Below are 27,138 nucleotides of genomic sequence, written 5' to 3'. Positions count from 1 at the left end.
AAGGGCTCAGGGGTACATCATCCCCGCACAGGAAAACCCATTACCTTGAAAGATTTTGCCACATGTGACACTAATGGGGTGGTATCAAGTGCCCCTGTGGCCTAGGGTAAGTTTTTTAACTTTTCCTGTACTGGAAAAAAACATGAGACTTTTTTCTTTGCTACTAATGTTCAATTTATTATCCGTACTACAGATACAATTCATTATCTCATAAGTTTACTTTCGCAAATAATCTCCTTTAGCACACAAAAACTCATATTACTACACTAGAAAATTCAGTTCATTGTTTCCTTTAAAAGCACGTCTAAACCTATATAAATTGTGGTAATATTCACAATCCATCACAGTATAGAAAACGTTGTGGTACGGGCAAGAAAAGGAAGTGCAGAGGAGATGTTGGTCAACACTTCATGCCCTGATAACTGCTTTGTTAAAAGCTCAATGTAGATCTGTGCCTCCCGCTACCATTGGTGATAAGTGTGAGTGGAGCAGGTTTCCTACCAAGCACTGACCTCTGATATGAAGAACTTCAGTTTTGTCAGAATTGATTTTCAGCTAGCTGACATTCATACACTCTGTAGCTCTGCTAAGCAAGCATAAATGGTTGGAGATAGTTGCGTACATGTAATAGCAACACGAGGTAAAATGGGTGTGTGTTGCCATTAGTAAATTATTGGTCTTTTTGCTACTTTCACCTCCTTGTTATTAAAGCCACTATGGAGTTCACCTACAAACTCCTTTAATGTCTACGCTGCTTTCTTCCACTACACTTCCCCCCCCCCCCCCCCCCCCCAGGCCTGAACGATTTTAGGAAAAGATTGAAATGCACGATTTCTGTCAGAAATTGCGATCTCGATTCGATTCACGATTTTTTTCAAAATCAAGCTTTAGCATGTGCCTCATCCAGACTTCCTCTGTGCAAAGGAGGAGGGCAGAGCTGTGATAAATCCTAAGCCCAAATTCAAATAGACAGGGGGCCAAAATTAAAAAAATTAGACCAAGTCGAGGGGGGGGGGGGGATTAAAAGTCAAGTCACAGTGGTGGTGGGGACAGTTAATGTTAGGCATGGGATAGGTAGCATAAAGGTAAGCTGGGGTAATTCTCCATTTCCCACTCAGCACTTACTGATACACACTTCTCCATCTTGCAGCACACACTGATACGCACACACACACACGCACGCAGGCACGCATCTTGCAGCACTCATTAATACACACACATGATAGTACACACTGATATGCACACAAACACACTTCTCCTGCACTCACTGATACACAGACAGTCACACACTTCAGTCTTGCTTACACAATCTCCCCCACGCTATGCAGATCAACATGCTCTCTTCTCTTGTACTTCAGCAATTACAACTTCTGGAAGGGGGAGGGAATTCCTTATCTGCTCCCTGCTTGCATTGGAACTGCCTGAATAAGGGGGGAGGAAAAGTCAGACCAGAGATAAGCTAAATAGCCGTTGTCTCTCCCGGTGGTCTGCAGAGCTGCCGATTAAACAATCAGCGGAGGAAATTAGTGTTTGCCACCTAAGCGTCAGCGAGAGCGAGAGCCTGCCGCTGGGCTGATGACGTAGGAGGAAGTGGAGGAGGGGGACAGAAGGAAAGATAAGCTGCCGCGGGGAGTGAGAGACGCTGCTATTTTACACAGAGCTGCGCACAGCGGGAGGGCGCAGGTCCGGCAGAATATCTTAAAAAATCGACACTGTGGCGATCACGGAATCGTCATTTCTGCGATCGCGATTTCGATATTAAAACGATAAATCGTTCAGGCCTACCCCCCCCACACACACACACACACACACCACTACTACATCAGGTGCCAGGACTTTGGAGTTCCACTGTGTGGTGCAGTTACCTGGCAGAAGGACACCACATAATGCTCAGTGTGCCTTCGGACGCATTCAAGTGTGACTCCAGCATCCAGTGGGTACACAGGAGAAGCTGACAGAGGGTTCATTTACCACCTTCAACCTCCTGAATGAAAGAGGCATAATGCTGGGAACACACAATGCAATTTACCCGTCCGATTGACTGGTGATCAGACAGAAAGTTGTATCATGTGTACAAACTGCTCCCGATCAATAAAGGGATCGATTTTCCAATGATAACTACGCAAAATCAATCCCTTTCTAAACTGGAAACAGGTTGGACATGTTGGAAATAATTGCCCGATTCTGGACGATCAGACGAGAAATAGCATCTTGTGTTCCCAGCATTAGTAAGTTAGAGCAACCAATCATAAATTTAGATATCCACTTATGGCAGTCATGCCTGTAAAATATGAATTATGTTTATTTAAACTAGCTGTTGATTTGCGCTTTAAAAAAATGTTTATTTTTTAAATATGAATTGAAAGCGTAATATGGTAATGTTTATTACTTGATAGTGGAAACAGTTTTCTCTCAGAAGCTGCATAGTTACAAAAAAAAAAAAGAATGCTATAATAATCCTGGCTCTAGAAAACATAGCTACCATGGAGATCACAACTTGCATAAATTAGTTTTGAAGACACCAAGAATCAACTGCTAAGCTATATACAGAAATGTAAATGCTACTACAGAGTAACCAAGCAGCTCAGGGTGACCCAAACCACTAGCAATGATAAAAAAGACCGAAAAGCCCTCCTACTAATAAGCAATGCTTGGAGAAATTTGCCTTCTTAAAACAAGGAAATTTGCAATAATTCAGTTATAAGTGAACATTTGTAGTTACCCACAATCCACCACTACTGAATATGCAAATTATCATCATCAGTATTGATGAGGGCCAAAAGCCTGAAACAGGCTGTCTACATGTGAAGTTGGTGTAGCTGTGTAACATTTAAAGCTATAGGCTTGCTATACACCAGCGGTTATGGATGCTTGCCTTGCTTACAAGGGCAAAAAGGGATAATTTGCATATTCAGTAGTGGAGCATTGTGGGTAACCACAAATGTTCACTTATAGCTGAATTATTGCAAATTTCCTTCTGTTTTAAGGAGGCAAGTTTCACCAAGCGTAAATGTTGCCCAAAATCAGTTACAACAATTAACACCTGGCCAGATGAACTACCCAAACAGACGTAAACCACATAAACAGTTCTGTAATTGTAATATAGGGGCACACATGGCCGCTTTGACAAAAACATAACATTTATGCATCATGTGGAGCTTAGCCTTGCTGAACATTGTCCTGGTAATACAGAAGTGTTGCCACTATCAGGAAAGAATAGATAGTAGCTTAATTAGCACATTAATAATCATGCTTATGACCAGGCACGTGCAGAGGGGGTTGCTCTGGGTGCCCAGACACCCCCCTTTTTTCATTTGAATAAAAAAGGCCCCTTTTGCCGCGCAAAATAAGCCCTGCCCCTGTCGCAGTTAGCCCCGCCCACTGCCCGCAGGTAGCTCCGTCTCCAACCAGGTCACTTGTTGAGAGGCAGCCCCAACAGAAGACCTTCTCTAGCCAAGAGTGGGAGCAGGTAAGATCCTGATGGCCTCCCTCCTTGGCACCCACAGTGACCTCTCTCTCCCCTGACATGCACTGTAACCTCCCCCCTCCTCCATCAGAATCCACACTGACCTCTCCCCCACCAGCATGCACAGTGACCTCTCCTGACATGCACACTGACCTCTCCATATCCCTGCACCCACACTGACCTCTTCCTCACCCGGTAGCACCTTTACTCGTCCCAGCAGCACCCACAGTGTCCTATCACGTTCCAAGCACCCACAGTGACCTCTTTCCCCTTGCACCCACAATGACACCCCCATACCCAGCACCCACCTTACATTGAACCAGGAGCCCCCTTCCTCCCCCCTATACCAAGCACGCACATGCTACCCAAAACCCACACCATTTCTTCCCATATTTGGCACCCAGTACTTTCCCCCCACACGATATCCAGTACCTGCACCCAGCCTTGACATGGCACCCAGCACTTACACCTGCACCCACATGATATCCAGTACCTGCACCCAGCCTTGACATGTCACCCAGCACTTACACCTGCACCCACATGATTTCCGGTGCCTGCGCCCAGCCTCTACCTGGCACCCAGTACTTACACCTGCACCCACACGATAGCCAGTACTTAAACTTGCACCTACATGATATCCAGTACCTGCACCTGGCCTCGTCATGGCACCCAGCACTTACACCTGCACCCACATGATATCCAGTACCAGCACCCCGCATGGATATGGCACCCAGTACTTACACCTGCACTCAGCCTCGACATGTCACTCAGTACTTACACCTGCACCCACATGATCTCCAGTACCTACACCCAGCCTCGACATGGCACCCAGTATTTACAGCTGCACATACATGATATCCAGTACCTGCACCCAGCCTCCACATGGCACCCAGTACTTACACCTGCACCCACACGATATCCAGTACCTGCATCCAGCCTTGACTTGGCACCCAGCACTTAGACATCCACCCACATGATATCCAGTACCTGCACCCAGCCTCGACATGGCACCCAGTACTTACACCTGCACTCAGCCTCTACATGGCACCCACTATCTACAAACACCCACATAATAACTATTATCCGCAAACACACACGATATCCAGTACCAGATCAAGGTTCTGAATACTTGAACTTAGCACCCACATAATACCCAATGCCCACCCATAACCAGCAACCAGAGCAGGCATGGCCCCAAGTATTCACACCCATGTGGCACTCAGTACACGGCGCACCCAGTGCTCATACCCAGCCACCATATGGCATGCAGTACTTGCAACCACTACCCACATGGAACCTAGTAGTTACATCTGTACCCAGCCTTTGCTTGGCACCCGGTACCCGCACCTAGCACCCCATTACAACTAGTATCTGCACCCAGAACCCACATGGCACCAGGTACCTGCACTCAACACCCACATAATGACCAATCCCCCACCATAACCAGCACCCACACCTACATCACATCCAGTAATCACAGGGCACCAAGTTTTCCCCATAGCCAGCACTCAGCCCCCACATGGGATTCAGTATTTTCCTTACCTAGCAATTAGCTCACTTTTGGCACCCAGTAGCAAGTACCCACCTATGCCAGCACCCACATGGCACCAAATAACCTTCACACCCAGTACCCAACCATGGTTTGTAACCGCATGGTACCAATACCCAATTCCTAGTCATTATGCACCTAGTACTCTTCCATGACCTGCACCCACACAGCACCCAGTACCCACCCATGGTCCAAACCTATATGACATCCAGTACTGACCCATGGTGCACATCCAGAACCCACATGGCACTCACTACCCACTCATGTCTTATCAACAGCACCTACATGCACCCAGTACCCACCTTTGGCCTGTACCCAGCACTCACATGGCACCCACTACTGTTTAGCACCATCTGCTGCTCAGTCAGCACCTACTGCAAAATAACACCCAATACTACCTAGCATCCAATACACCTTATCACAAACTAGACCTTGATCCCCACTGCAACTTGAAGCATACTGTACTTTGGCACCTCAGCTCCCACTGCAGCTGAGCACACATTGGACCGTAGCATCTTAGCACCCACTGCAACTTTGCACCTACTGATACTTAGCACCCATTGTATATTGGCAACCTCTTGCTCTTTGTCTGAAATATAGCCTGGGTGGCGGGAGCTTATCAAGAGGTCCCAGTCATGATAGGTGAGTCCAGCCTTCATCAGGCTCCACTATTGCCACTCACTGCTGATTTAGGTTGGTGGAGCAAATAATCTGCCTAATACTGCTATACAGGTGAAACTTGAAAAATTAGAATATTGTGCAAAAGTCCATTTGTTTCAGTAATTCAACTTAAAAGGTCAAATTCACCACTTAAGGACCAGGGTATTTTCTTCTGATCGGTGCTGCGTGGACTCTCCAGCCCGCAGCACCGATCAGGAAATAGCCAGGGCGATCAGACTTCTCCCCTTTTTTCCCCACTAGGGGGATGTCCTGCTGGGGGGGTCTGATCGCCGCCGGCTACCCGCACTTTCCGGGGGGGGGGGCTCTTCAAAGTCCCCCTCCGGAGCGCTTTCCGCCCTCCCCGGCTTTTCCTCCCTCTCCCTTACCCTGTGAGTGGCCAGTAACATACCAAGGAGATAGGATAGGCTTCTGCCTATCAGATGCCGGCAATCCCCGGCCAATCAGAGGCCGGGGATCGCCGATCTACATCACGGCGCTGCTGCGCAGCAGCGCCGTGTGATGTATACAGCGGGGATTTCTTCCCCGGATGTTTACATTATGCGTGCGAACCGCGATCGGCGGCTCGCACACTGTTCACGGAGACAGTCTCCGTGAACTGGCATGGAAAGGCCGCTCGATCGAGCGGCCGTTTCCATGCTATACCACTAACGACCCGCCGACGCCTATCGGCGTTAGGCGGTCGTTAAGTGGTTAAATAGACTCATTATATGCAAAGCGAGATATTTCAAGCCTTTATTTGTTATAATTTTTAAGATTATGGCTTACCCCAAAATCAAAATCTCAGACCATTAGAATATTGTGGAAATGTTCAGTATTCTAGACTCAAAGCATCAAACTCTAATCAGCTAATTAATCCAAAAACACCTGCAGAGGGCTCCTATTTCATACAGTATATTAGTTTCACCTTTAAAGTTGAATTATTGAAATAAATGGACTTTTACCACGATATTCAATTTTTTTTAAATTCCACCTGTAAAGGCAGAGGGGACACAAAATCTGCCTGACACTGCTATCAAGGAAAGGGAGGGGGGGGGGGGGGGAGCACTGCCTAATACTGCTTTAGGGGCGGAGATTACATACATAACGTTTCACAATTAATTGGTACCCTTTTTTAAAATTTGAGTACCCCCCTCTTGAGGATCCTCTGCACGGCCCTGCTTATGACAGTGTACCTGCAGTTAGCATAAATTAATAAACCTAGGCATTCTCCCTGGTAGCCATATAGACACTTTGGACCCTTTTACATATGCCTCATTTAGGTACAATTTTCACATTATACTCAATTTCATTGATGAACATAGTTATCGTGGCACCCCTTTCCCACTTCTGCAATTAGATTTTTACCTATACACCAAAGCAGTGCATACTGCATTTCTCCTGCATTGATATTTAGGTCAAGTCAATGGGACCGCAAAAAAAATTATATATGAGACACAGTGATATAAACATTTTTATCACACATTTGGGCAGTGAAAACTGAGATAATCTCGTCACAGCACATGCAGTGAAAAAACGTAAAGTCACAATCCCATTGTAGCACATTTGAGATACCACAGCTAATATACTCTAAGCCAGGGAGTCCAAAGTTTTTAGGCGATGGGAAATATCAATGTTCTTGAGAGTGCTAGAGGCTAAACCAGTAACATACCAAGGAGATTTAACACCCGGTGCTGATTAGTTACAGACAGACACCCCCAAAAACATCCAATTATTTTGATGGGAGGGTCGAAGTGTTGAGGCACCGAGCGTGTCGCTGCAATTTTTGGGGGGATTTTTGATGAAAAGGAGTCATCAGGATGCGCTAAGCGTTATAAAACATTGTACTCTATACAGTGCTTCAGAAGATGTCAGTGCCACTGGCTTCTGCAACAGCAGACTGCCCTGCTTTACTGATTAATTACTCTGATCAGAACAAATAATCAATAGTCTCTAGGACACTCTGATATTACAGCAGCCAGTGCACATGGCTACTAATGACAGGCAACTTCTGAAGCACTAAACACATCCTGCCACCTCTCCCTGCTAATGTCCCAGCTGCAGCACTGCAATCATTCTCTCTATTCACCCTGCTGCTGCTCTGCACATTCACTCACTGCAGGCTGTGTGTAGCGAGGGAGGAGACACATTGCCCATGGGACAGGAAGGGAGAGGGTTGCTACATCTAGTGCAGGAAGTATTACAGTCCCGTGCACTGCCTGCAGCTATATTCCCAAATGCTGCCCAAACTGTGAAAAAAGGTCCCACATGGAAAAACACAGTGACTGAGCACCACAGCGCCACCCCTAGCCATGGCTACACCCAGTGCTGTGAACACCTGCAGCTCTATGGTAGATACGCCACTGTGCTGAACTAGCAAAATTAAACACAATTTTTGCTACATTATGCCATTTCGTCAAATAAAAGATTTCCACAGGAAATAACCCACATATACTGTGTGAAGTTAGCACAGTGGCTACTGCTAATCAGTGGCTATTACTGTTTCTGGCTCATGTGGCACCTCAGCTACTGCCTGCAGGCCACTTGGAATTAACAACTGTAGAGAGCTGTGGGGGCCACGGGGAATAGCTTTGTGGGCCGCATTTGGCTGGACTTTGGACTTGCCTGCTCTAAGCTAATTAGGAGTGCTCATGTAAGCCATTGCAATTTATCATCCTATCTAAGGAGTTCTTAGATTCACACACAGCCTCATTTCCACGCTTCTGTCTGCTTTTTATCAGCATATCAATGCAGTGGCGGACATACGGCCGTGCAGCCGCACGAGGGTCCCTGAAGTTCCGTTTTCTTCAGGGGCCCATTAAGTATTTTTTTTTTTAATATATTTTTTTTATTATTTTTTTTCCCCTGGGGGGCCCCGACTCCTATCCTCCCTCCCTCCCTCACCTCGGGGGCCCCCCTCCCAGTATGCGCGTCGGGAGAGCGGCAAATCCGGGTCTCCAGGCATGCGCTAGAGGGCTCAGCCGGCCCTCCAATATGTCGACAGAGTTGAAGACATATTGGAGACCAAGCGGCTGGGCCTCTAGCGTCTGCCTGGAGCCCTGAAGACTTCCTGTATTTGCCGCTCGCTCTCCCGCCGCGCATATCAGGAGGGGGGCCCTCAGAGGTGAGGAAGGAAGGGAGGGAGGGAGGATAGGAGTCGGGCCCCCCACCCGGATAGCTACTCAAAGGGCTACCTGCCTACCCACCCAGCTACCTAACCACCTACCCACCCGGCTACCTACCCACCCACCAGGCTTCCTACCTACCCACCCGGCTACCTACCCACCCACCAGGCTTCCTACCTACCCACCCGGCTACCTACCCACCCACCAGGCTTCCTACCTACCCACCCGGCTACCTAACCACCTACCCCCTCGGCTACCTACCCACCCACCAGGCTTCCTACCTACCCACCCGGCTACATACCCACCAACCAGGCTTCTTACCTAACCACCCACCCGACTACCTAACCACCCACCCGGCTACCTACCCACCCACCTGGCTACCTACCCACCCGGCTACCTACCTACCTACCCACCCTGCTACCTAACCACCTACCCACCCGGCTACCTACCCACCCACCAGACTTCCTACCCACCCGGCTACCTACCCACCCACCAGGCTTCCTATCTACCCACCCGGCTACCTACCCACCAACCAGGTTTCCTACCTAACCACCCACCCGACTACCTAACCACCCACCCGGCTACCTACCCACCCACCAGGCTACCTACCCACCCGGCTACCTACCCACCCACCAGGCTACCTACCCACCCGGCTACCTACCTACCTACCCACCCGGCTACCTAACCACCTACCCACCCGGCTACCTACCCACCCACCAGACTTCCTACCTACCCACCCCGCTACCTACCCACCCACCAGGCTTCCTACCTACCTACAAACCCGGCTACCTACCTAACCACCCACCCGGCTACCTACCTACCCACCCGGCTACTTACCTAACCACCCACCCGGCTACCTACCAGGCTAGTTAGCAACCCACCCACCAGGCTACCTACCCACCCACCAGGCTACCTACCTACCCACCCACCCACCAGGCTACCTACCTACCCACCCACCAGGCTACCTACCTACCGGGCTAGTTACCAACCTACCCACCTGGCTACCTACCCACCCACCCACCAGGCTACCAACCCACCCACCCACCAGGCTACCAACCTACCCACCCAGCTACCAACCCACCCACCCACCAGGCTACCTATCCACCCAACCACCCATGGGAGCTGCGCGCCGGATGGAGGCTGGGACAGGAGGTCTGCTGCTGCAGGTGAGTAAATGTTTTTGTTTTTTTATTTATATTAGCAGGTGAATGTTCTGGGCAGGTCTGCCACATGATTGCATGTATTTTCTGTGCAAATCTGCCGACATGATTGCATGTATTTTCTGGGCATATCTGCCAACATGATTGCACGTATTTTCTGGGCATATCTGCCGACTTGATTGCACGTATTTTCTGGGCATATCTGCCGACTTGATTGCACGTATTTTCTGGGCATGTCTGCCGACTTGATTGCACGTATTTTCTGGGCATATCTGCCGACATGATTGCACGTATTTTCTGGGCATATCTGCCGACTTGATTGCACGTATTTTCTGGGCATATCTGCCGACATGATTGCACGTATTTTCTGGGCATATCTGCCGAAATGATTGCACGTATTTTCTGGGCATATCTGCCGACATGATGTGTATTTTCTTGATAAAACCTGCACAATTATATGAATTTTCTGGGGAAAGGGTCACCAAAACTTGGGCCCACTGTCTTTGCGTTGCACTTTTCAAGGGAACCTGAGGTGAGAATAATCTTGAGGCTGCCATATTTCTCTCCTTTTAAGCAATACCAGTTGCCTGGCTGCCGTGCTGGTCCTCTGCCTCTTATTCTTTCTACCATAGACCCTGAACAAGCATGCAGCAGGTCAGGGGTTTCTGACAATATTGTCAAAACTGAGAAGATTAGCTGCATGCTTGTTGCTGGTGTAATTCAGTTTATTACTGCAGCCAAATAGATCAGCAGGGCCGCCAGTCAACTAGTATTGTTTAAAAGGAAATAAACCCTCACCCCGGGTTCGCTTTAAGTTACAGTTAGCTCCGCCCTCATCCGGTCATTGCCACGCCCTTTTTTTGCAGGTTCTATCCACACCTGTCTTTTGCAAGCGCGCCGCAGGTTGTAGCCACACCCATATTTTGCTGCGGCGCGCTAGGTCGTAGGGGGCCCACAATTACAATTTTGCACAGGGCCCCACCGATGGCTGTGTCCGCCACTGTATCAATGTTACAGATTGATACATGTTGCTGAAAAGTGGACAGACGCGGACAGAAGCGCACAAGTGGAAATGAGGCCGACCAGGGAGCTTGTTCTCTACCACCTGTTTCATTATTCTTTTTTTTATATAGTGCCAACATCCTCTATGACAATATACATGGTGCAAAACAAATAATAGGGAGCACAGATACATGAGAAGTTCAAAACCTGTACAATCAGGACATCCAGCAATACAAGTACAGATACATACACAGTTGATGTGTAGTTTGAGAAATCACTAATACTGGTACATGTTCAAATGATAACTTACAGCAAAATAAGAAACACAAGGAGAAGGTCCCTGCCCTTGAGAGCTTCCAATCTAGAGGGTAGTGGGGTGGGGACACTAGGGGAGGAGACATAGGAATGTTACCTCTAATTGGTGTAATTGTTAACTTTTCAGATTTTCTATGAAAATAAATAGAGCCATATTAATCCCTGCCATGCACTGTTGAGGATCAACCAATCCGTCTGTATGCATGTTGGACAGTCTGTATGCATGTTGGATTAGTTTGGATCTGTACAATTAACAAGCTAAAAGGGCCAATACACTTACCGATTTTCCCGCTGATATACAGCTGATTTGATCACTGTGATCGAATCGGCTGTGAAATCGTCGCGCAAACGCTGACCGAGCGATCGATTTCCGTCCGAAATCGATTTTTCCCGACGATTCCTGTCGTTACATCCGTGCGGAAGATTTCCCTCGATCGCCGGTGGGTCGGGAGTGCGTCGATAGCGATGTTCGAATGCCCGACAACCAACGCTAGCGGCTATACATTACCTGCTCCGGCCGGCGCGAGTCCCCGCTCTCTCCGCTGTCTCTACACCGCTGGGTTCCGGCTGGCTACTTCCTGTCCCGGCAGGAAGTTTAAACAGTAGAGCGCCCTCTACTGTTTAAACTTCCCCGGACGTGAAGTGAAGCCAGCCGGTCCGAAACCCAGAGCCGAGCGCAGAGAAGAAGACAGCGGAGACCGGGGGACTCGTTCCGGCCGGAGCAGGTAATGTCGGGGGGGGGGCGTTCAGTGGCAGCTCCACAGATTGTGATCGGTTTCATTCTGAAATCAATTCACAATCTGTTTGCAGTAAAGGCAGCCATACGATCCCTCTCTGATCAGATTCGATCAGAGGGGGATCTATCTGTTGGTCGATCTGATGGCAAATCGACCAGTGTATGGCCACCTTAACACATCATTGCATTACAGCAGTTCCGGGGGGGTGTTTACCTATCAGGGACAACAAAGAGATCATTTGCATATTAGGTGTAATGCACTGTGGGACACCTCATAGACTCCAATCTGAATAATTGCAAACGCCTTCTGTTTTAAGAAGGCTAAATTTTGTTTTCTATAAAAATAAAGGTTTGAAGTCTGTGGAATTATTGTGCACATTCCTTATTCCATTGTCTATTTCCATGACCCAGTGACAAAGTATTGTTTTGTCTTATTGGGTAATCGTATAGCAATGATCTGGCAAACAGTTCACAGGACATTTTTACCAGTTCACAGGATTGATTCTCCTGCAGACTGCTGATCCATGCTCAACATAAACCTGCCTCACATAAATCAGGTAAATGAGGAGCCAAAAAACCTTCCTTACCTCTAATCAAATCCAGGTTATAGAAATATTTACTTGAAGTATTGTAAAGATACAGAAAAAGCATGCAGAAGCAGACTAAATAGTATTTCCATACTAGTACTGTCCATTGCTCTATTTGCAAATTCATGCTAACCTCATCTTTATATGATTTCATTCAATCTTTTTTTAGCTATGGAGAGAGGACACACTCCCAGGGCAGAGATTGGCTTCAGTTTCTGGCTCTAGTCCCTCACTACAGTTCTTTTTATGAAGGCTATATTATCCATTATACATTATATGAAAACTGGTTTTGACAGTTCCTATTACAACACTAGCCATTAAACACTAGAATATAATTCATAATGCAATAAAATCTGCCACCACTACAAGCTGGAGCATAAATACCCACATAAGCGCCTCTTTAGCAAATCATGCAGCTCTGAATCTGTAACTGCATAAGAACAAAAGCAAGCGACATGAAGGAGTTAATAAAAAGCTTGGTAAAAATGTCATACGTACTGATCTATGTCATACTCTCCTGGGCCTGGACCGTCTCGCTTCTCAAATTCAGTACGTTTCCCTGAGTACTTTCCAAAGTGTACCCCACGGTATTTAAGAGTTGCATATGTTTCATTCTGAAAAGAAAGAAACAAAACTATACATGTCAGTATGCTATATAATAATATATATTCTACTTTAAATTACAAAGTATGCACATGCAGTACTGTATGTAATACATTTCATATACATTATGTGGAATATATCATAATTTGCAACAAACTAACTCTACTTTCCTGACAGAACAGTTAAGACACTCCACTACTGGTAGCAATGTTGTAATTTTCCTGACAGGACAGCAGTCTGCATTATGTCCTAACTCCTCCCCCTGGTCCCCATTATAGCCCAGACAACATAGTCAGAGAGGACCTCCAAGAGGGACCTAACTACTCTTTAACTATGAATATAGAGCTGATCACCTGACCAGCAGTGCTGGCCACCAAAAATTAATCCCTTATCTGTAGAAGGAGTAAATGGGTGGGGCCAGGTGATCTAAATAGTGAGAACTTTCAGCAGCAGATGACTGTTTGCTGAAGGAAAGATTCTGGGACACAAGCCTGGCTTCTGCAAAAATAATTTCTCTGGCACAGTTGCATTAAATATGAAAATTGTGTGGGTAATAGCATAGTCCCCTGTATACCTTCACTAACTAAGTTTTAAAGTGTTCCTACTTGACTTGGGGTTTTTTGAGGGTCACTGTTGTACTTAATTCGCTTGATGACAGGGAGGGGACCACTACAATATTATAGTACCTCAAATGTTGCCTCATAGTGACCTCCATCAGAACTCACTCTGTTACTTTATAATAACCATTACCTCTGTGACTGTCCTTAAAGGAAAACTTAAAGGGATACTGTAGGGGGGTCAGGGGAAAATGAGTTGAACTTACCCGGGGCTTCTAACGGTCCCCCGCAGACATCCTGTGTTGGCGCAGCCACTCACCGATGCTCCGGCCCCGCCTCAGGTTCACTTCTGGAATTTCAGACTTTAAAGTCTGAAAACCACTGCGCCTGCGTTGCCGTGTCCTCGATCCCGCTGATGTCATCAAGAGCGCACAGCGCAGGCCCAGTATGGTCTGTGTCTGCGCAGTACACTCCAGGTGACATCAGCGGGAGCGAGGACATGGGCGTGCAGGCGCAGTGGTTTTCTGACTTTAAAGTCAGAAATTCCAGAAGTGAACTGGAGGCGGGGCCGGAGCATTGGTGAGTGGCTGCGCCAACACAGGATGTCTGCGGGGGACCATTAGAAGCCCCGGGTAAGTTCAGCTCATTTTCCCCCGACCCCCCTACAGTATCCCTTTAAGTCAAATAAAAAAAAATGACATTTACTCACCTGGGGCATCCCTCAGCCCCCCGAAGCTGGATGGTGCCCTCGCAGCCCCGCTCCGATCATCCTGTCCCCGCCGGCGGCTACTTCCGGTTCGGCGACAGCCGCCGACAGGCTGGGAACGCGGCTGATTTTCCGCGTTCCCAGCCGCTGCTATCACTCTCTATGCTGCTATAGCGTATATATAGACGCTATAGCAGCATAGAGGGTGATAGCAGCGGCTGGGAACGCGGAAAATCAGCCGCGTTCCCAGCCTGTCGGCGGCTGTCGCCGAACCGGAAGTAGCCGCCGGCGGGGACAGGATGATCGGAGCGGGGCTGCGAGGGCACCATCCAGCTTCGGGGGGCTGAGGGATGCCCCAGGTGAGTAAATGTCATTTTTTTTATTTGACTTAAGTTTTCCTTTAATGTTTGAATTATTTCATAAAAGTTGTGTTTGTATTATATCCTTTTTTAGAGGGTCAGCCCTAAATTGTATTTAGTTTTAATTTAATCAGGTCCTGTGCTTTTGTTTTGTTAGCAATTAAGCAATATAGTTAAATGGTACAAAACCTAAAAGGGGAAAAAAACTCATACTTACATAAGAAAATATATTTAAAAAAAGAGATAGGGTAGAGGTGGGGAAATTAGGAACGCTTTTGTTCATTTCCCTATTTAAAGGACATCTATCAATTAAAGCAACTTTTTTTTTTAAATGCTGTATGTTTGGGCACACATTATCACAAGTACTAGGAGCAGTTTCTTTCCTCACACAACTCTGCTTCGGTAGTGAAGGGGTAATGCATGGTCTGCCAGAAGCTCTACTACTCCTAACATTGTTATAAACAGGTCAGCTTAAAAAAAGATAGGTTGTAGGCGTAATACTTGAAATAGTATTTATCAAGTAAGGAGGGATACCTGAGTAAAAAGCAATTTATCCATTGTGTGCTCATTGTAATTGCTCATAAATACCTTTGAGGAGGCCTTTAACAATCCCACATATGTTTGGCTAAGCTTTATTTTTTTCTGTATATGGACCTCAGGATTGATTTGCATAATTATATACTTACATGTATTTAATTTTTCTTGAGTGTCTTTGTGCTGCTTGGAGTCAAAGTATGTGCTCTATGATTAGCAGCTTTAAAAATGCTTCTTGCTTCATTGAATTCTGTTGCTGAACCTACGGTAGCTTTCTGTTTCACATCTCCTTCCCATGCTTACACCGGGCAGATGATATACCACTGAGAGAAACGGATATGGCTCCGCTACAGTGACAAATTCTGCACTATACATTCTGAGCAAGGGAACTATAAATCGAATGCAGGCGATGTACAGTCCTTTACGGTCTAGTAACTTACATTGGACAAAATTATGAGATATAATAAAATTAATTAGCTCATCACCATGAAGCATTTTAATTCCACCTGCATTTGGCACACTGCTGATAGGGTGAAGCGGTAAAGGATCACAGGACTTGTCAATCTCTTTCCAGAGCTATGGAGGCTCTTTCCTTCTGTAAGGCCTGGTGCACACCAAAACACGCTAGCAAATCCGCATAATGCTAGCAGATTTTGAAACGCTTTTTCTTCTTTTTCTGTAGCGTTTCAGCTAGCGTTTTGCGGTTTTGTGTAGCGGTTTTGGTGTAGCAGATTTCATATATTGTTACAGTAAAGCTGTTACTGAACAGCTTCTGTAACAAAAACGCCGGCAAAACCGCTCTGAACAGGTGTTTTTCAGAGCGGTTTGCGTTTTTCCTATACTTCACATTGAGGCAGAAACGCATCCGCAATCCAAAAAATGCCTCACCCCGGGAGTATGCGTTTCAGCAAAACGCCTCCCGCTCTGGTGTGAACCACCCCATTGAGATACATTGACCAAGTGTATCCGCAGCCGCAAGCGGCTGCAGAAACACTGAAAAGGCCGCTCGGTGTGCACCAGCCCTTAGAATGTACCAAAATGTACTCATACATAACTGGAGGAGGTAGTGATTTAAAGGGGGGGGGGAGGGCATGTAATAAAAATCTGGTATTTCAGATTTTTTTTTACCTTTGGCAGCAATTAAGGGCTGTTATCCACTGTACACGTTTGCTGTGCTTTGGGGATCTATATTGTTAATTAGTGGCATAGCTAAGGAGCTCTGGGCCCCACTGCAAGTTTTACATCCCCCCCCAAGGACTCTATACATAACAATTGAAAAGGCGTACCAAAACCTGCCAAGGACAACCACAGTGTCAGAGGTGCAAGTAGGGGATGGATAACAGTTTGTTAATGATTACTACTATTCAAAGCATCTGTAGAAGTGATTTTTACCAGCACAGAATCAATAAAGAGCTAATACTGTGGTGGAAGGAGGGCCCCTCTGGCCCAAGGGTCCCAGTTATGGTCACAAGTCGCAACCTCTGCACCCCTATTGCTACACCACTAATGTTAATTTGGGGGTACTATTCTACTAGTGCGATATGATTTCAATCTGGTTTGTCAGCTTGATTGCCGAGTATCACTTTTTATATTATAGTTATATCTGTGTTACAGCTGTGTTGTCTGCAGCTGTGCATCTGTCTATACACCTGCTAGACACTTGCAGTTTGCTTACTTTCTACTCAGAAAGTGGGATATTAAAATTCTATTAATTACAAGTCTTCAGCAGTCTGTGCCAGCATAGTGACAGACAAAAGCTCCCACACTCCTCTTGTGCATAAACCTTAATATGGATGATGTGGGTGAACAGAGCTACTAAAAAAAACAAATTTGCAATCTATTGTTCTATCTTTGTCATTGCATCCATCACCACCCTTTGGCACTACCTTCAGCCACGTTTTGCTGAGAAATATAGTCTGGTCTCCATATTTTGGGAGTCAAATGGACACTTCTGATTGACCCACCCACAACTAAGTGCAGACAGGGCAGAAAGCAAGATGTATTGCATTTTTAAACACATGGGCCATGAAAAAGATATTCTGATTACTACATTGCATTTCTACAGTTTTATATTCCTTTATCGTCATGATTACTGCTAGAATTTTCTTCGTACTTAGGTTTAACTTTAATGTGGAATTACTGTATACTGAGAGATTACAAAGCTGCTAACCTCCTTTAAAAACGCTAATAGCTTGGTCTTTTGATTTCAGCTCTTTCTGAGTCACACATCTGCAACAAGCATGAGGCAAATGGACACACTATGATAACAGCAATCAGCAGTATGAAAAATGGTCAGAAGTGAAAACTTGAAAGAAAATTTCCACAAAGCGTAAAATAAAAAGTATTGCCCAAGTAACGTTTTGCAATTAATTTTCAAACAGTTTATATTTCACTTCAGATCACTCTAATATGCTTTTTATGCTTCGATAAGTTAATGCAATCACCTCTCCATTTGAAAGGCCTAGCAGGAAGTGTTTCCATACCTCTGCTTACAGAGGAATGCAAGAAAAGGAAGTTCTGCCAGGCAGAGTCTATTGTTTATCATGTTTACTCTATTATCTTTGAAACTGTCAGACAAGAGATTTGACAATTTCCGACTTTTATTAATGAGACAGCAGGCTCTATGGGTAGGATTGCTGCTGCTTACCGAATTGCTTCAGCCAGTTGTTGAGAATGCAAGGAGGTAAACACACACATGGCCCTGTGAAAAGGTTGCAGGCTATAGCTATAAAAGTCTGGGCGCAGCAAGTGGAAGTGGCTAGTGTCTTGGCTCCTGTGAAAGAGCTTTATTTAATATCAGCTTTTCAAGGAGATTTTAGGCAGAGAAAGACAAGCTGTGCCAATGAGTGTCAACACAAAACTATGGTAGGGATTACAATGTGAGCCCCTCTGAGGGACAGATAGTGACAAGACTATACTCATTAAAGTACTGTGGAAGATGTCAACACTATATAAACAATAATAGTATTACAACCTATGGAAACATTTGAGCATGGTTTAGGTCTTTAAAGTAAACTTGAGGGAAAAGGGGTTAAAAGGTATACTTATCTTTATGAGGCTCTCTCCTGTCCGGTCTCCTCTCCATGCTGCAACTATCACAAGGAGCGTCCTGGGCATGCACAGTTCTGAGAGTTTTCGAATGCCACATGCCCAAGACACTCTTGGTCAAAGCTGCTGTGCACAACATTGTGGGACTGCGATTTACGAGTGTGTGCAGAGTGGACTGTGCATGTGTCGGGATCTAACTGGTTCCAGTCAGAACTACGAATAGTAGCTACACTAGGTAGCTACACTAGGCAACTTAGGCAGGTGCCTAGGGCCTGGCGAGAATCTAGGAGCCAGGTTTATGCTAGCCACAAACAAATCTTGCCAAAAAAGCTAGGTAGTCATCAAAGTCGTTGCTTGCCTAGGGCACCATTTCACCTTAATCCACCTCTGGACACACAGGGAGGCAGCGGTGGCACAGGGGAACTAAAGGTGGCACAAGGAGACAAAAAGAGGCACAAAGGGACTGAAGGAGGCACAAAAGGGGACAGAGAGAGGCACAAACATCTGTGGGGGCAAAGCCTCACTTGGGAGGCAGGGCTTAGATGGGGGCAGAGCTTAATTAGGGGCATGGTGCTTTCCAGGGCCAATGGCACTCCAGGCATTGCCCCTGATCTTAGATATGTTTTCAAGTAGATAATCCCCATTATGCTGAAGGGAATGTGGGGCAATAGGCACTCTGTACCATGTACACTGGGAATGTCAAACAAGTACACCCTTTTGGGATCTAGTATCTAACACAGATTCACTAATAATTCCAGAACTGTATTATTGCCTCAACTGGCCCTTTTTCTTACAGGAATACACAAAATCCACAAAATCCCAGGAATACACAAAATCCCTATACCACATAGGAAAAACATACTACATTTAATTTGTGTAGCCCACCAATCAATCCTGTCACATTGGCACCTGAAAGAAACACCTTCCTTCTCTCAGCTAGTAAACAACACCCCTTATAATCTTGAGATGGAAGGATAAGATAGACTGGCATAAGGTGATCAGTAGCCTCAGACTAGCCCTTCTGTCTTGCGATCACTACTCAAGATTCTACACTAAACATTTTATAATGTCACACTAGTGCCATCCACACCCCCTTTTTCTTCTTTTCCTGTGCCCCCCTGTTCACTCTGCTTAGAAAAGCTGGTTCATCTGCTGTCAGGCCAGAGATGTCAGAGGGCCGAAAGAGTAACAGATGTTTCTAGATGTTTAATCAATCCATTGTTTGCGTCTTGAAATTTTCTGGTATTTGAATGTAAAGTGAATAGTACTGTGGCAAGAATATTGTCGTTTAAGGGTAATAGTGAGTGTAACGCATCTGTGTCTAAACTCATTATAATAGATCCTGTTGGATACTGGTATTGTTAATACCCTAGGGTATTAACAATACCAGGGTATTAACAATACCAGGGTAACAGTATGTTTACTTTCTTTATTCAAGCAATTAAGTTATTTGTAAATCTTCACTAAAAATGTATTGATGAAAATATAGAATATGATTACATTATGCAATGTTCCAACACTCATAGATAAAATGGTGACACTGTCAGCACATGCCTAGCCACAGTACCACTTATTCACTGACCACAAAAGTACTGTATTTTTTGGCATATAATACGCACTTTTTCTTCCCGAAAAATGGGGAGAAAAAGTCACTGCATCTTATATGCCAAATACAGGGAGTCCCCAACTTGCGAACGCCCGCCAATACAGACCCCTGATCTGCCACAATGTCAGGGACTCCCTTGTCCCAGTATCTCCTTCACTCCCACCTCCATGTGTCCTCCTCCAATCCCCGTGTACAGTTGTATGCGGCAGCACAGGTAACCCAATCCATTGGAGCCGTGGAGATCTAAGACCTCTCCTCTCTCTCACTGTTCATCCCAGCTTCTGCTGATGATGTGATCAGCAGAAGCCGGCACTAGGGGAGCAGTGCCGGAGAGGAGAGGTCTGATTGCCGCAGGCTCCATTGGAGTAGGTGAGTCATGCTGCCGCTGCTTATAACTATACACAGGGAGCAGAGGTTGACACATAGGGCACAGGAGGACACATGGGGGGCACATGGAGGCTACATGAGGTTCAAGGGGGACACAATAATTAAGGGAGAACATCTACAAAATGCTCCTGGATCATAGATGCACCAGGAATATTTTTTTCCTCTTTTTTGCCCTCTAAACCACATGTGTCAAACTCCATGTCTGGAGGGCCAGATCCATGCTAGTGTTTAGGATGGACTGAGAAACAGAGGAATCTGTTCTACCTGATGGGCCACAACTTTCTTGATTCAGACCCATCCATTAGTTTGAGCTGTGTCAAAAATGTGTGAGGACCTCGGCCCTCGAAGGACCGGCTTCACATCCCTGCTCTAAACCTCTTATAGTCCGGAGTGTCTTATTTGCCAAAAAATATGGAAATAACACAAGGGACCTTATTCAATTCATTTTTTCTCTTAAATTGTCTCCTAGGTGATATTTTCATACCTTACCAATAAAATACCCTTTAAGCCAAAAGCAAGGAAGGAAAATATTACAAATAATTTTGGTACTATTTCAACTGCAGAGTACTGAAAAGCTATTTTAAAGAAGATGAAAGAAATGAATGATTATCTCCTAGGAGAAAATGTTGGAGAAAAAGTAAATTGAACAACGACCAAGGAGCTGTTGTATAGCACAAGAAAGAGGGGATTTTGCAGTAGTGAGAGGGAAATAGTGCTACATGGAAGCATGCTGGTAACAAGGATTAGGAAAATGTAAAGTTCTGTGTGCCAGATATTTACTTAAATGTTCAGTACATTTTATTGCAGTCAATTCAAAGATTATTTGCTACATTAATTCAAGATTTTACACACAGCAAGTGCCTTATAGTCTAAAGTCCTGAGTACATAGCATCTTGAAAAAATGAACTGGTGTTACTAGGAATTCTGCGGTAATCGCTAAAACACAGCATGTTATTAAGGCAGCCTAATGTATATGAACCATTACAAGACTAGCATTTTATTGAAAGAACCAGAAGATTAAAACTGAAATATATACAATAAAGCAAACATCCATCAGGCTGAGAACAGTCCTAGGCTTAATCAGGTAATTTCCAATAATTGCTATTAAAGCCAATGACAAACAAGACAAAATCTAAGCTATTAAAACTATAATCGTTTAGGGACAAAAATAGAACTGCTTAGTTTTGTCCTCTGCATTTAGAATATAACGCTGATTCTTTTACAGCAAGATCTTACCTACATATAGCTTGTATTGATCGGTGAATAGGGTCAATGCCCATTTATCGTAATTATAAGGACAGGAGATTAAATGTATTTTCCTTCCCAAAGTGGTTTGATAAGAGCTTATTTTTTTTTCAAACCGAACACATTAAAAAAATCTATGTCATCATATGAAGGTTGAAATCACTACATTAAAATAATATAAATTGACTACGATTTAACTAAGATGCCCAGGCAATAAGGATTACTCAGGTACCAAAAAAAAAACACATTTGTAATTGAATTAAATAGCCTTTTAAAAATACTGACATGGACAGAAGGATAAATTGATGCTCTATTAATAACTTTAAATCACTACGCACTTTGTGCCAAGAACTGTTGACAATATCTACTTCAAGGTCACTGTCAGCTTGGTAAGTCATTACCAAAATAAAATATGGCTTAATTGAAGCAAACTCAGCAAGGAGCTGCATTATTTTAAGTGAACATTGTAGTATGACTCCAAGAAGGATTACTAATCGCCACTCCCGGTGACAACGAAATGGATGAAGAGGTGCTTTGCAACTTTTTTCCTCTGACTTTTCACAATTAAATATGGAAATAAATTCAGTCAAGAATTAAAAGTCTTGGAGTGCCTTCATTTAGGCACTAATGGACTGCGTTCCAGTATGGCTGCGCACAGGTAGCTCACAGTGTGTTTCCAGCACTAGCTCATATGTCACTGTCGAAACTAGCAGCAGAAAGCAATTCCGTGTCTTGCCTGGAAAATTGCACAGTTTAACGGTACACGAGGAGAGTCTATTATCCAAATTCTGGAGGACAATATTGCCAGAGGACATGCAGCGTGGCCAGTAATTCTTATTGTATAAGTGTTTTCTCTTACATTAAAAAAAAAGAATCTGACATTACTTTGTGTGTATATATATATATATATATATATATATATATATATATATATATAAACACACAATATATATACACACTATGTATATATTTTTTCTTATTTAATCTCTAACAAGGGAGAAAAATGTGGGCTTAAAAACAGTTACCAGTGTTATATCTGTATGTACTTAAGTGAATAGAGAAGCTTCTTATAAAAATACAAAGCAATAAGTAGGAAATATGAGTCAGATTGCCAAATCATCTCTTTAAATACTGACAAATCTGAGTTAGGCCTCGTTTCCTTATAGCACGCTTTCATGCGCGCTTACAGAAACACGATTGCAGGGACAGCAGACAGTGCATAGACTGCACAGTCTGCTGTTTCCATTCATGCGCTGTATAATGAATGGGATCGCAAGTTCCGCCCTCCAGTGACACACAACACAGAGCTGCGCAGCTCTGCGTTGCAGTGGAAACAAGCACTTATGCATGTTATAGGGCTACTTACACATAATCAGTGCCTAAGCTACATCTCACTAGCCACAAGACCTGTCAGTAATTTAACCACTTCCTCACCACAGGTTATTTCCCCTTAAAGAGAAACTGTGACCAAGAATTGAATTTCATCAAAATCAGTAGCTGATATCCCCTTTTACATGAGAAATCTATTCCTTTTCACATTGTGAACCTTGTTGCATTGTGGGAAATAGCTGTTTACAGCTATTTCCAACTGCCAAAACAGCAAGCAGCAGCTACATCACCTGCCAGCAGTAAAAATGTCACTATGTGATAAATGTCAGAATGTAAATCAGGGATTTAAAAGATTTTACAATGGGCAAACACTGACTACCTGTCACGACTCCTGCTAGCAGGGTATTTGCTGATCACATTTAGTAGCATATACAAAAGGTCAGGACACAGATATGCAATGAATTAGTGTTTAATATGAACAGTGCTATATACATATATACAAATATAACAATCGCAGTACATAATCATCAAGCAGAATCGACAGCAAACACGGTCCAGGGTCAATACACGCTAGAATCAGAAACCCCAATGGTTTACACACACATACACAGAGCTGCAACAAAGCTAGCCTATGTATGTTAAAACAGGAATACCTACTACACCCTAGCTGATCTGGGACACAGAGGAGCAATAGAGCAGGGCAGAACAGGTTGCAAGCAGAAAGGCTCACACAGGCAGGCAGACAGACAGAATCACAGAGCAAGGCAAGTTGGAAGCCAGAGGCTTACACAGGCAGTCAGACAAAGGGGAAATGCAGAGCAGAGCAAGAGAGTGGACCAACAAGCAGTAGTCACACTGACACGAGGATCTGCAAAATGTGAAGGGAGTGGCCAGCTTAAATAGGAGCTGGCAGCCTGCCCGGATATCTGTGGAACAGAGACATGTGTAACCCATGATACTCCATCTAGTGGTGAGCCTGTTAACTGCAGGCAACCATGAAAAGCAAACAGAGCCACCTGCTGGTGACTTGTGATGGCACCAGCAGGTGAAGCAGGAAGCAACAGTGTTTCTGACATTACCCCCACTTTCAAGAGCAGACTCCGGATGCTCCAAAATGTTACCTGCCCCCCCAGATAGAATCCGGAGAGGAGCAAGCCAATCCAAGGATCACTCTGAATAAAACAAGGAATTCCACCACCAGGGTCCCCTGAGCCACTTCGATAACCAACCATCTCAGCTGCTAACCAGAGCCCCAGGACACCGGAATTAATGACTGCACATTTGAGCACTGGACCGAAAACCCACAAACTGCAAGTGATGCCTTGACCCAGACAGCATTCGCCAACAGGTATCGACGCAGGTTCCTCAAAGACACTGGCAACCCCATCAGGGTGCTTTCCAGAATCGCCGAGTAAGGCGAATTCCTCCGAAAGAGAGAGAAACCTTGAACAGGCTTGCCCCAGTTCCGAAAGATCACCAAGACTGCGAGAACCATAATAGCAAATGTTCTGTAACACAGGGACATGACTAACAGAGCGCTCGTGCAGATCAAAAACATCCAGACAGAGTTAGGTGGCTCCGGCAGCTTGCTGATAGTGCTGGCAACAAACATGGCTCTGTTCCAAAAACAAGAAACGAGGACCCCAATAAGCAAAACCCCAGTATACCCAAAGCAATCTTCAGACAGCTGTATCCTGTAGGCAACAAATGGGAAAAAAGGCTGACTGGAAGCAACAACCTGCTGAACAAAAATGAACAATTTTTCTGGATGTTTGGCAAGGAAACACATAGTCTCTGTATGCATAGCAATAATGTAAGAATTATCTGGGTACATGGAAAAATTGTACAGTATCACCTGATAAATGGCAGGAATACACAAAATCTTTGAATGCACAGAAAAGATGTCCACAATTTCTGGGTACCTAGACAAAATGCAAAAAGTCGCTGGGGGTAACACTGGCGTGCACCCAATCTCTAAGGACATAACAAGTATGCAAACAGTTTCTAAGGGCATAACAGATGTGCATAAAGTCTCTGGGGGTATAACAGGCATGCACAAAGTCTCCGAGGGTACCATGGGCATGCTCAAAGTCTCCGGGGGCACAACAGGCATGCACAAAGTCTCTGGGGGTACCACAGGTATGCACAAAGTCTCTGGGGGTACCACAGGTATGCACAAAGGCTCTGGGGGTACCACAGGTATGCACAAAGGCTCTGGGGGTACCACAGGTATGCACAAAGGCTCAGGGGGTACCACAGGTGTGCACAAAATCTCTGGGGGTATAGCAGAAGTGCACACAGTACCCAAAAGTATAGCTAACAAAGTTTCCAATGGCAGTTGTGCAGAAGCTGCTGGCAAAATTTGTGATGACTGATCAAGAACAGTTTGCAGTGAGGAGATTGAACCAGCAGACAAGTTTTGTAATAACTGATCTGGAACTACTGACAAGGCTTGTGGTGATTGCGCAAGGACATTTGGTAAAGTCTGTAATGAAGGCTCTGGCACAGCTGGCAAGGCTTGTAACGATTGTACAGGAACAGCAGGAAGAATTTGAGATGGTTGAGCCAGAACTATTGGCAGGAGCTGAAGTAGTTGTGCCAAAACAAACATCTCTCTGAAAGACTGAGACCATACACCATCAACTGTAGGTGGACTTGAAACACAACCTGTTGCACACTCACTGGTTGCAAACTGGACAGAAGTACAATGCATATCATGTTGACTGACTGGAAACTGAATCAAAGCACGATTTATTGTATACAAACTGATTGCAAGCTGGAATGTAGAACAGTTTATTACATGTTGGTTAACTTCAGGCTGAACTGATGCACAACTTACAATGCACAATTCGGCTGCAGATTGGTTTGAATTGTATGCCATTGTATGCGAAGTGGTTTCAAAGTGCTCATCTTTGTCAACGTCAGTATACTGATTGATTGAAGACTGAATTGGTGTACAATTTTTAGCATTCAAACTGGTTGCAGACTGATCTGAATTACATAACATTGCATGTGAACAGGTTCCAGAGTGATTTTCTTTGAAAACATTAATATGATGATTAGCTGCAGACTGAACAGAAACACAATTTTTAGAACACAAATTGGTTGCAAGTTGGTTTGAATTGTATGACATTGCATGAGAACTGGTTTCAAAGCGATCATCTTTGTGAACGTCTGTATGCGGATCGATTGCAGACTGAATTGGTGTACAATTTTTTGCATAGAGACTGGTTGCAGACTGATTTGAATTACATAACATTGCGTGTGAACTGGTTCCAGAGTTATTATCCTTGGAAACAATATGCTGATTAGTTGCAGACTGAACAGAAACTCCATTTTTGTTACACAGATTGGTTGCAGATTGATTGGAATTGCATGATATTGTATGTGAACTGATTTCAGAGCGATTATCTTTGGAAACATTTATATGTTGATTAGTTGCAGACTGAGCAGAAACACAATTTTTGATACACAGATTGGTTGCAGATTGATTTGAATTGCATGATATTGCATATGAACTGGTTTCAGAGCAATTATTTTTGAAAACATTTGTATGCTGATTGGTTTCAAACAGAGTTGAGGCAGAATTCACAACATGCTGACTGGATTCAGACTGGACTGGTGCAAAGTCTATAGCATACTGGTTGGTTACAGATTGATTCAGATTACATGGAACTGCATGTGAACTGGTTGCAGAGTGGTTATCTTTGGAAATATTTGTATGCTGAGCAGTTTCAAACATAATTGAAGCAGAAGAAACAACATGCTGAATGGACTCAAACTGGACTGGTGCAAAGTCTATGGCATGCTGGTTGGTTACAGATTGATTCAGATTACATGGAATTGTATGTGAACTGGTTGCAGAATAATTTTTTTTAGAAACATTTGTATGCGTATCAATTTCAAACAGAATTGAAGCAGAGTTTACAACATGCTGACTGGTTGCAGATGGATCTAGATTGCATGAAACAGCATGCGAGTTCTTGGCAGACAGATCATTATTACCATCATTTGTAAGCAGATTGGTTGCAGATTGATCAGAGTTGCATGAAATTGCATGTGTATTGGTCACAGGCTGAACATTACCATAGTCCCCTGCATATTGATTAACTGAATTGTTACACATAGTTTCCTGCATGTTGGTTAGCTTAATTGTTACACAGTCTG

General features: G+C 44.6%; 1 protein-coding gene across 5 annotated transcripts in view; it reads right to left on the bottom strand.

Moving 5' to 3' along the window:
• Positions 1 to 27,138, bottom strand: part of STPG2 (sperm tail PG-rich repeat containing 2) — a 1,022,085-nt gene that overhangs the window by 794,390 nt on the left and 200,557 nt on the right. For all 5 annotated transcript variants that reach the window (XM_068232236.1, XM_068232244.1, XM_068232254.1 and 2 more), the window contains exon 6: positions 13,096 to 13,211. In XM_068232236.1, coding sequence (XP_068088337.1) covers positions 13,096 to 13,211 — 116 coding nt within the window. The remainder of the gene's footprint in view (positions 1 to 13,095; positions 13,212 to 27,138) is intronic.

This window comes from Hyperolius riggenbachi, chromosome 1 (assembly GCF_040937935.1).
Source record: "Hyperolius riggenbachi isolate aHypRig1 chromosome 1, aHypRig1.pri, whole genome shotgun sequence".
Lineage (NCBI taxonomy): Eukaryota > Metazoa > Chordata > Amphibia > Anura > Hyperoliidae > Hyperolius > Hyperolius riggenbachi.
The sequence above is the reverse complement of the archived record's forward strand: the minus strand, read 5'-3'. Positions and strand labels throughout refer to the sequence as shown.